The sequence below is a fragment of the Dermacentor albipictus genome, chromosome 8, assembly GCF_038994185.2.
Source record: "Dermacentor albipictus isolate Rhodes 1998 colony chromosome 8, USDA_Dalb.pri_finalv2, whole genome shotgun sequence".
Taxonomy (NCBI): domain Eukaryota; kingdom Metazoa; phylum Arthropoda; class Arachnida; order Ixodida; family Ixodidae; genus Dermacentor; species Dermacentor albipictus.
The window spans coordinates 62,229,713-62,241,813 of NC_091828.1; the positions used below are offsets into that span (position 1 = coordinate 62,229,713).

The 12,101-nt window shown below is 45.8% G+C and overlaps 1 protein-coding gene across 6 annotated transcripts in view; it reads left to right on the top strand.

The window, feature by feature from the left end:
• The window catches only part of LOC135921771 (4-pyridoxate dehydrogenase-like), a 77,983-nt gene that overhangs the window by 53,296 nt on the left and 12,586 nt on the right, over positions 1–12,101 (top strand). For all 6 annotated transcript variants that reach the window (XM_065456071.1, XM_070522851.1, XM_065456073.1 and 3 more), the window contains 2 exons: positions 101–245; positions 2,837–2,991. In XM_065456071.1, coding sequence (XP_065312143.1) covers positions 101–245; positions 2,837–2,991 — 300 coding nt within the window. The remainder of the gene's footprint in view (positions 1–100; positions 246–2,836; positions 2,992–12,101) is intronic.

Here is a 12,101-nt window from a genome sequence, read left to right on the forward strand (position 1 = left end):
GGGTGCCCCAGCTAACACAGATCTCAGCAGATAAACGACATTTTAGTCCACAACTGGTCCTTCCAAAGTATTTCCTTGATAGCTTGGACCCGATTTGCAGATTACAAGACTGGCCAACCTGCCGGTAGGATGGGGCCTGCAGGACCACGTTGTTTTCTTGGGCCTTGTAGTCACCACAGACAAAGATTATATAGGGCTGAGTGACTTGCGGAAGAGCGAAGAATTGTACAAGCACAACCAAACAGGCGAGTATGACGCAGAACCTCCCTGTGGTAGCCTGTAGCACTATTCACTTGACGTAGTGGTCGTGGATGGCAATAACTAGTCGTCTTCGTTCTCTAAGCTTAGCTTCGCATTGCGCTTCTCTAAAAAAAAATATCGGGAATACTGGAGAGCAGCCGCGGCTGATAAGTGGATATGACGGTTCACTTATCAACACGACTAGATGGAGAGTTCGATTCCCGACTGCGGCAGCCACGCTAACACGGGCGCGGAGTGCAACAGTGCCTGTGCACCGTGCTTACGGCGCACGGCACACAGGAAGTCCAAATTATGCGGAGCTACCCCTAATGCCTTCCCTCCTAACCTTCTACGAGGTTCCGGGACGATAAAACTTACAATTTATTTTTGATGGAAAATAATTGCGTCATTACACAGCTCAATGTAACTGGACGTAATCACAGTGTCTGAATAGTGCGCAGGATACGTAAAACACTGAGAGCTGTTCAGTTTTCTGAGCAACGGACGTGGCACAGGGTGAAATACTGAACAACTTGCCCCTAGGTGAACTGCTTGCCCCTAGCGGCTGCAAGCTGGAACGAGGCACAGGCCTTGCGGTGGGAATTTCGCATTTCGCGAAAATGTTGCAATAAAGGTCGTTCCGAAGACAATTATTAGAGGAAATATACTCACCTGTCGTGCCAAGCAACGGGGTTTTGGCGGATGTGTTATTACTATATATGTGTTTGTCCAACTATGAACGCAGTTCGCACCATAAACCTGTGCAATAATTTTATGTCACAAGCCGTGATATTAAAATAATAAAATATTTTATAATGGTTGAGTAGAAAAGAGCAATTGCAAAAGGAATCTGTGCTCGACTTTTATTTACTAGTGGTCCACGAAGATCATTCAATTTTACAAAGGTGTATTTGCTGCTGTGGATTTGTTCACTCTCTCCTGTCATGCGACATTACTGGGCGCAAGGTAAATGTCAATATTCATTCAGCAATATTTTCCCCTGCGCCACGTTTCTCTCTTTATTTTGTCAGAGAAATAACGTTCAACTTGACATTCATTTTATTTTTGAAACCGTGGTCGGCCTAAATACATTTAGGCGCACACAAAGTGAACTGTTTGAAGCATGCTTGGAAAATACGTAAAAGAAACCAATAGTTTCCGAGTCAGAAACACAGACCGCGCGTCTGGAGGGTGTGTGGTTTGGAGAGAGGTGACAGAGAGAGATGGAACAGTTTATTAAGATTGAAGGCCCCTCAGCCTTCGCTCAGGGGGTCCGCGAGCCGCGACCAGCACGACAAAGGACCAAAGGCGCAAGGAACAAAAACCGCTTTAATTTACGATAGAATGTAACACTCAAAATTACCGCAGCCTCGCGGCCAATAGCAGAAAACAACAAGGCAAGGAAGCAGGCAGCAAAGAAGCAAAGCAGCTAAAAGCAGCAAAAGCAAAGAGGCAAGCAGCAAAACAGCGAGGCAACAAAATATACAAGCGAAAGGGAGCGACGAAAGGACGGCCGCTACCTACCATCAACCAACACAATCTTTCGGGCGATAACCGAATGCATAAAGCGCAGAAAGCAAGCAAGCACCGAACCAGGCGCGCAGACAGTCCCAAAAGCGAACAACAAGAACAACAACACTCTTTCATGCAGACACAGTGCAAAGACGCTTTTCCCCCTGCTCTGCAGCACGCTCGGTAAAAGAAACCTAGACGGGCCACGCCCCACCAGCGCCTCCCCAAGCCCGCGCCCCGCAAAAAAACCACGAGTTCCGTCTCCGCTGCCTTCTTATCGGGCAGCCGCCTTCCCGGCAGCCCCCGCGCGACTTCTCACGCTACCGCGATCGATGCGCATGCTCCATGCGACGAGTGCCGTTGTGGCGCGCGATTCAAAGGCTTCCCCCGTGCGCGCTGCAGAGAGGGCCAAGGGCCCGACAAGATGAGTAATGGAGCTGGTGGAGGCCTTCAGTCCAAGGCCTCGCAGGGTGCAATCTTTAAACGCAGCTGTAATCTCACCAGATACTCCTGTGCCGGAAACGAAGTGGCTTGTGTCAGCCACGTAGCCGATTTTACTTTGAGAAACTCAATTACTTCGATCACGCACTTGCGCTAGGCGGAGGGCCTGCAAGAATGAGGATGCAAGCTGTGCTAACGGTACCGCCACCTAGCGCGCAGGCCACTCAGACAGACCGTAAACGGCAGTCGGAAAAAGGCTTTGTCTTTCAGTGTTCGCCTAACAGATTTACGTTCTCTCGTACATTGGAATAACAATATGCGGCTATTGCGTCCACAACTTGGGTGTAAGTCGTACGTTACGCATTTCCAGACGCAATTTACTTTTAAGCAATAACTTAGTTCAGTAGGGTCCTTGCGCTTGGTGGACGGCCTAGAAGAATGAGGATGTATGCAGCACTTCCGCACGCGTGCGTGCGCGCGTAATGTATGCGGCGCCTGTGGCGCTGGTGCTTGCGCAACGTCGTCAAACGCCAGCTGTGGTGGTGGTACTTGTCTAACGTCCGCACCAGCTTTGTTCTACATCCACTTTCACAGAATGGAATGTAGACGGATTTTTATTCTTTCGATTTGTTGCAATACGCAGGACTGCTGACGCTACCCGGTGCCATCGAAGTGTTGATCTTCACAGACAGTGGTGCAGTGAAGGGCAAACTCAAGGATTACCCCGACATAGAGGTGAAGCTCACTGACGTATTTCCTGATGCCAACATCAGCCGGTCGCCGTACGTTTCTGAACAAGTAAGGAGCTCGCTCTTTCAGGCATTACACATCGACATTAGGGGCGGATTTATTTGACAAGAAACAACAGAACAAGCACACTGAAAGAGGACGTGAATCTGACGCAATAAACTTGTACAATAGTTTCGTATTTCGCACGCTGGGCACGTGGTGATGAGTTATTTTTGTAAGAACACCACCTGGAGAGAAGTACCCTGCATTTTTAGCCTAACTTATACGCATTCTCATTACTCATGCCAAACATTTCTGGATATTGAACACTAGCGCCGCCTGTCAGTGTTGAATGCGTGAAACTCACGTCACTCTATAGGGAATGTCACTGAACATCCGACTGCAGCGCCACAATTCTTAGTGCACTGGAATCACATGAATGACGTAACATAGAGGGCAGCCTCTCAAAAAGTGCCAAATACTTCATTAATTCCAAAAAAGACCTGTGAGTTTCGTGCTTCTTTTACGTACCCGTTGAACATATATGCATATCGTAGTGCTTCCGAGTCGACATCAGTGCAGAAAATTAGAAAGGTTCAAAAGACATGTTCTTTTTTGGAACGCCGTGCATTGAAGCAGTGGTACTGAGGCGCGTGTCCCTATGAGATTATTGGCTGTCAGAATACAGAAAATGTGGCCTTTCAGGTATGGGGGAGAACGCGGGAAGCTTTGCCCAAAAATACTGCAGAGAAAGAAACCTTCTGGCGTCTTTATCATGTGCTTTGTTTAAAAAATTGTTTTCTCTAAAACTTCAAGTCTGCTGCATGAACGAGCGTGATAAAATCTTTTAAGAAAAACAGAGAAAAGTGCAGGGTGAACATGTTTCTGTCGCACCAGAGAGCGTCCCCGTAAGAAAACGTGAAAAGGCACTTCTTGAATGTTCCATTTTTTTTCCTGTGAAATCTACAAATATCACTGAAACGGGGCTTTTCTGATAAGTTGACGCGGGGTAAATCATCAATAGGGAAAAACGGAAGCTGTTTACACAAAAGCATTCCAGATTTCGCGTGTGCGAGTATTCGAAAATTTAAAACAACGAATGCAATAATTTGCTATTCGATTCAGTCCTGGAATCGAATAGCCGATTCCGTCCTGGAATCGAATAGTGGCAATTTAATTTCTGCCCTCATATTGAATGCCTCTTTTAAAAAGTCCGAATACTTTCCGAATACTTTTCGAATAGTTACCATTCTCGACTGCACACAATGAGACACAAAAGTGAAGCAAAAATGTAACTTTCATCACATTCACAAACTAGATTATTGTGGACAGCATGCTTTCCTTAGAAAATGATAACTTAGAAAACACTGAAGCATAGTTGGTCGATGTTGACTAACTGTATAGAGAACGTATTGTGTATTTGTTGGGATACTATTGTTATAAAAGTTAAGAGGGTTCCAGTTTCATTGGGTTGTAACTCCTTTGAGCGTTTGTTCAACCACCACTGATACAGTAGTGAAAGCCTATTGTACTGCGTTCAAGTATAACTGAGGTAAGTATGTAAGCCAATTTAATATTGACTGCTGAAATTTGATTGAAACTTTATTCTACATTAGCTCTATTGAATATTTGTTCACCCTCCCCCCCCCCCCGGCTCTTCACACAGCATTCGAAGTACATCTACCTTTCGTTAAGATCACAAATGAGATTTCTTCAAAATCAGCCTCTGAACCTGTATTGCACTCCGCAATCTTTTTTCATCACCTGCTGAAAATCCATTGCGATGTGCCGTGATGCTGACTGGCTGATGCTGACTGCATACACTTTTCGGGACAGAAATATAAACGTGTATAGCACCTTTCAAAATGGTTTTAGCTAAGCACATACTGACCTCGGTGCTTGTTTCCTGCTAAGTACGTGTGAGCACCCAATGAGTAAGTAATCACACACACGCGCACAAACACGCACGCACCCCTCCCACACACAGACAAACAGACAGAGCGAGAGTGGGAGAACCACGCTCGGGAGCAAACTGCCAAATTTCTCGACTGATGAGAGAGAAAAAAAATGGCTGTGGCTTAGGTAAGGTTAAGCCCAGGATGCGAAGCATACTAGCCTTTATTTTAGTTGTTGAACCACTGTTTAGCCTGGTGAACTGCTGTTGCTTGGCTATATTTGGTTCGGCTAGACGAAGAAACAACTCATGCATTACTTCTTCGCCTTCAAGAGTGGAACGCGACAGCGTTCCCGTCGACCCGCCAAGGGGTGTAAGACAATGGGCTACAGGGCAGCGACTACGCGTCCCGCATTGGACGCGGTGAGCGTCGAGCAAAGCAGCGTTCGGCGCGGCAACGAAATGTGCGCCTGAGCAAGAGACGCACGCCTTAGAAACAGCGCGTTTCTAAGGCAACACCGCATTCACTAGAGGCGCTTTTGTACCGCTTTGAAGCGTTGTACTCGTGGCTCAGTGGTAGCGTCTCCGTCCCACACTCCGGAGACCCTGGTTCGATTCCCACCCAGCCCGTCTTGCAAGAGTTGAGCCAAAGCCACTTCTCCTCTGTCGTGACGTCACGGTGTCACGTGATTTCATGGTCACCGCCGCGCCTGAGGAGCTGGGTTGAGCCCTCGTAATATGCTTCGCATAAAAGAGAGAGAGAGAGAATTTATTTGAAAGAAGGCAGAGAGGTCGGCCTGAGCTTACACGCTCTGGCTAGTTTGAGAGTTGACTGAAGGGCACATAAATAGATAGATAGATATAGAGAGAGGCTCAAAACACCTGAAGTCAGCAAAGAATGGGAATCGCACTATTAGCGCAGCCGATTCGACCTTTTCTGCAAGAACAGAATAGAAGACATTTTTTTCGCCTAGCACTCAAAATACCCTCAAAGTCACTTATCTTGCAGAACAAATATTAACTAATTCCCGCACACGCCGGACTATATGCAGCACTGCCAATACACTCATCGTGCGATACACTCATCGTACAGTTGTTACAACGACACAACGGTGTACTCAGTTGCATTAAGGAGGGCCGGGAGCACCATTATATACGAGTAATAGCCCGATACTTCCATTCCAAGCTAAGGGCTTATGTAGTGCAAAACTAAATAAACAATGAACAAACGACAAATTACTGTCATGAAGGAGAAATTTGCTGTTTGCATCGGGGTGTCGAACCGAAAACCATACCAAAACCGCAGTTTTGACCAGAATTGAATACTAATCGAAACCGGTTAGGACTTAGCTTCAAGTCTTTATGTGCAGACTTCGGGCTAGAGGCAGTGCAACTTGCAATTAGCTTCAAGTCTTTACGTGCAGACTTCGGGCTAGAGGCAGTGCAACTTGCAATTAGCTTCAAGTCTTTACGTGCAGACTTCGGGCTAGAGGCAGTGCAACTTGCAATTAGCTTCAAGTCTTTACGTGCAGACTTCGGGCTAGAGGCAGTGCAACTTGCAATTAGCTTCTAATCGAAACCGATATTTTGAGAGCGCTCCTGAACCCGAACCTAACCTGATCCGAAAAAAAGAGTCAAAGTCACTGCAGTACACGCTAAAGAGGATGAAGGCGAAAACCTGCGCGCTCAGGAGACATTCATTACCTTACTTGGCATTTTCATTTTAATGTGTTATTACTTCCTATTACTGCAACACGGCTGATTCTTTGGCTAGTTGGTACGGTTCAATCATAATGGCAAAGCCTTTAACGCAATTAAAAAAGACAGGGACGTGACAGAGATTACTTGTTTTCTCCCACAAAATATCGTGGGTTCAAATCCAACCAAAGGTCGTGAGTTCGAGCACTAGATTAACTGAGTCTTAATTAACTTCGCCTTAATTAACACCAAAGGCAATGGATTCTACTCCCGACCTTCACGATGTCAATTCGAATCCAACCTGGAGAAATCGCCGCTTCGCCCATATTTCAAAGTGGGTTCGACTCCCGCCAAAGGTCGTGGGTTCAAGTCCCTTAACTAACTCTACCTTATTTACTGTTCCTTAATTCAATTTGCCTTAGTTACCACCGCAGGTTGTATGTTCGACTCCCGCCGATGGTCTTGGGTTCGAATGACCTAATAACTATGCGTTAATTAATGGTACCGTCGTTAACTTTGCCTTAATTAACACAAAAGGTCATGGGTTCATCTCCCACCAAAGGTGGAGGGTTCGATCCCGAATTTCGGTGCCATTGAATTTTGGTATCGTAACGAAGGATGGTCAAATTTTCGTTCCCTGAGCCGTTTAAAGCTTTTGCCTTAATAACGTTTACCGGTTAGGCACGAAACGGTTCAAGCACATAGGGCGCCAATGGGTGCTGAGTAGTTCGCACGATTCTTCGAATAACTGCTACTTCAATCGGCGCACCCTGCTTACACATTGTTACGGCTCACGAGTTGCGTTGTGTGCGAAAACAGGGATAGATGATGGGTATGTGCTGGTAACTACGGCTGTGTCGGCAAAGACGCTTGCACTTCAGAAGTAGGCCGTGCCAGTTGTGTTCCGCGGCTGAGAAGTTGTTTCAGGGGCTCCACGGAATCAACATTCCTGGTGACGCTCCCAATTCAGCTGTTAGTTCCACTTGGTGAAACTTGAGACACACGGGGAGCGAAAAAAAAGACGATATCCTCGAGGAGGGATATGAGCAACTTCAGCGGCAGGACTCATTGTAAACATAACACGGCGGTTCCTAATCATTTTGTCACGTTTTCATTGAGCGATGACCACTGTGGTCGATGGCACACGAAATCTGCTTTCGTTACTTGCCATGGCGCAACGCATGGTTAGTGCTTGCGCCATAGAGTTGTAGAAATTAATATTGGGGCACCGTGTGCACGCCTTTGTCTTCTTTGTCCGCCCTTAGCCATCGCAAGACTAAGCGCCTCTTCCAGTTGCGAATGAAACATCGACGTGTGAATAAGCACAAACCACCCTTGTTCATCGTTAGAATCCTCAATGTCCTCACCTGCTTTATAGAAGCAGGGAACTCAGTGAAATGTCAAATGCTGGTTTTTTCCTTTGCTGCCGGCTAGGAGTTTGAACCTGGAACTTAAGTAATACAATGATAATTCGCACTGTCGCAAAACTATTAATTGCATGCCATAGTTAACTCACCACCAGTCCTGCAGTAAAAAAAATGGAAGCAAAACGAAAGTTGACTAACTCCGCTGTAACGGCTGTGGAAGCTATGCAGACCTTACTCTCACGCACGGATTATCAATATGCACTTCTGCGTTTATTCTGTACTTGAAAATTTCCCTGTAGCTGTGCAACTAATTCGTAAATGTATGCCCCCTCTTGAGAGAGAGAGACAACTTGATTCGTCAGAGTGGGGAGCTAATTCATGGGCTGGTCAGGAAGGCCAGATGGCCAGGCAATGCGCGGCGGTGACCTCTTTGGCTCGTTCTACGGCTCGTAGTTACACGTCCGGGCTGGAGCTATGCAGCATTTTCTCCCACGAGGAAGGTGAGGGAAAGGCCAGAAGATCGTGGGGAGGGTGCTGCCTCCTCTTGATGAAACTTGCGCATGCGCCATGCGGACAAGCTGATAGTACTATGCAACATATCGTCGTGGGGAATGGCAAAATTGACTGGGTCAAACCGGTTTGCGAAACAGTTCAATGTTGCGATCCCGTTCGAGAACCGTTAAGATATGTTATTTCGCGGAACCTCAAATGAACCGTAACGAAACCGGAGCGTGTTGAAGCCGAACCAGGAACGAACCGGTATATCTTTCGGTTCCACACCCTGGTTTGCATACGGACCAGTGGATCATGAAAGTTACTAGATATCGGTCGAGAGACTATCGAAAAGGATGCACATAAACTCAATCTGATTATTTTATACAACGAAACATTAGGTAAAACCAAACACACGTGATGACATGCAAGAAAAAGCAAGTCAATTTTGGTTGACGCCTTGAAACCGTGTTATTTGAATTAGCAGACCGATACGCGAAGTCACGTAAAGTGCTGACCATCCAGCAGCGGCTGTGGGCTGGTCATAAATATTGTAAAAACTACAGCTGAATGAACGAAGGATATCAAACCAGATACTCTTTAATAACGTTGTATTCTTTATTGTATACGTAGGGACATGTTAATGTATTCGCTTATCACGTTAAATAAACTTTTATACCCAGGCTTTGGTCCATGAGGTGAGAGCTTCTAGCGAAAAAAACAATAGCGCGAATGATGACCACTTGTTGTTTGAGATAAGAGAACAGTCACTAGATCCACTGCGTGCGCTGCATGTTGGAACGCGCTGCGCTTGATTTTTACGCCCCTTGTGGCTATCGCTTGAGCTTGAAGATGTGTGGGGCATGACAGCACCTAACTTTATAGCGCTCGGCGACAATTGTACATCGGTCAGCGTGTGTCAAAGGAGTAGAAGTAACATACTTCGCAAACTCGAGAGAGCTAAAAACGTACAACTGCTCTCCCGAAAACGCAGTTTTACATTCAGTGTCGACTTCACAAAATTTCGAAAGTAACAAAACAACGGGCCGGGCAGGCCCGGCAGGTGTGCAGACCCGCACGCCTGTGCCGTGCGGAGAGCACGGCCTAGTCCACGGCTCAGGTAACGAAAAGGTGGCCGCCGTTCCATTTTTGTTAGGTACGTTTACAGATATACACCACTATAATTACATAGCCACATACTCTAGCAACCTGTCGCGTGTGCAACCTGTAATTTAATCTTGACGCAAGTCCTTAACAAAAAAGGAAGTTAAGCGTACAGTTTTTATTGTCTTCGAATACAGATTGCAAAGCCGAAATGAAAATATATGGGGCGCAATGCAAAAAGAACCCTGTACTTTGATTTAGGTGCACGTTAAAGAACCCCAGGTGGTCAAAATTAATCCGGCGTTCCCAAGTAGGGCGGGCCTCATAATTAGATCGTTGTTCTGGCTCGTAAAACCCCCCATTTCAATTTTAAACGAAAAACTTGCCTTCTAAATTGCATAGGCCTGTAGGACACACTATCAGCAAATCGAGAGAAAAGCAATCCGGCTGTAGGAAAGCTGCGACATGGGTTAGTTCGTGTGATATCATGGCTAAGCGCACGGCCAACTACTGACGAAAGGCTGGTAAAAGGAGACACAAGTAGACTGACAGACAGAGTGACACGCATCACCCTTTCTGACTGCCTTCTTGTGTCTTCTTTTACCAGTCTTTCGTCAGAACTTCGCAGCACGTGCATCCACGAAGGAAGATCATGAAAATGACTGCGTCCATCCGTGCAGCTTGTATCGAAGGAGCAAGTTGCGAGCGTGCCCTGAGCGCCGCTGCACGTTAGCCGCACAGCCTTTGTGTCGATATCGTCACCCAAAAGTTATGATTGCACGCCTAATTGCCGCTCGCCGCAGGAGCAGCTCCAGAGAAACTTCCTTGCATGTAGATCCCCCGATTGTCGCGCCTTCAGAGTACGCAGTCCATCGTCACAGTGAATCATTACTCTCCATAGAGATTCACAATGAAATTCAAAGTGACGAGCAAACGATCCGCGTGCGCAATACCACTTCATTTAAACTAGCCACTGAATAGCATGAGCCCAGCGGACAGATGCAAAACTTGTGATACAAAACCTGGGAGAAATTTCTGCTTACGTTGACAGTAAATTAAGTCAAACTTACTGGTTAAGCAAGTTTTAAGCTTTCATAGGCACTTCGGGAAAATGAAAAGCTCGCAATTTTATTCCTTTGCCTGTTATTTTTTTTACCGCAACAAAGGATAGCGTTACAGGAAGTGCGTAGAGGCTCTTTAGCGCAGGGAGAGTGTGGTGCGCATAGTGTCTGTTCGTAATTACGAGAGAGATAGTAAGAATTTACTGGGCCTATTTACATGCGCTCTGGCCCTTATTTCAGAGACTATTGGAGCTTTTTTGTTGGGTACAACAGGCTTGAGTGCTGCGGTCGGTGATGCGGTTCGAGTTAACCAGAGTCAAAACATTGCAGAAACCACGCGTGACAGGGCATCGTGTACTGGCGCTAGTGGTGGAGTGGGCAATTCCGCCATGCTTTGTTTGGAGTCAGTATCTGCGGAATTCCTATAGTTATGACAAAAACAACAACAACAAAAAAACAAGTCCATCTTGTTGGCTGTTCTCGCTAACAGACACGCACGCAAACATATTATATGCGCTGAAACCCCGTAGTTACACAACGACAAGTGAACTTTTTTTGTTGTGCAATGTTCAACGGGGATACCTTTGATTATCGCTTTGTAATTTCAATAACTGCGGAAGTGCCATCACTGGTGCATGATGTGCCAGATCGAGGTAGCATCATTAGAAGGTACTGGTCGGCTGCGGTGGTGGAGTGGGCGTTTCCAGTGTGCTTCATTTGGATTCAGTGGCTGCTGACTGTGACCGTTTTGCTATAACTAACAAAGAACTAACCTCTTGGTTCTCCTATTATATTCTAGCTATTCTTTACGGGAACACTCACATACACGCACCCCTAAATTATGTTCACTGACACAGAAATCACAGAAAAATAAGTCAGAATGCCGCCAGTGACTGTACTGCTGAGAAATGCTGAACAGGAATATCGTTCAACATATCTTGTCGGAACTCAAAAACTGTTGAGCCATCACTGAAAAAAAAACTTAAATCAACATTCCACCAACGATATCGCTAAAAAAATAAATCAACATTCATTTTATATGCATGTGTCGCTCAGACAGCCAGACTTTCTGACTAACCATGATCACTCGCTATAAAATGGTGGGTAGACACGCTATTTGGCGGTGAGCATTGTTTGGTTTCTAATTATACACGCAGAATTTGTGTGCTATCGTTGAAATTGATATGATAATGTTTCATTACAGCGTACTTTATAAATAGTGTCTGTATCTGCCGCGACGTATCAAAGGAAAAAAGACGATTTTCTTTCGCGTTTATTTCGCCGTGTAGGTGTAAGCAGATAAAGTGGGCCAACAAGGCTAACTTTCTAAATTCTGCATCATAATGCATGACCACGTATTGCCCAAAATGAGCCTGAATTTGGAACAAACTCTTTGGGTAATTGTATCAAATATTCCCACAGTGAATTTAATAAAATGTGCAGTTCAATGAGAAAACTTGTCATATAAAACTTGCAATGACACAAATTGTTGTCGCTACCAAGACGTGATAATTACCCTTCACCCTTCACTAATCGCAAAATTGCTTCACTAGCAATTTTACC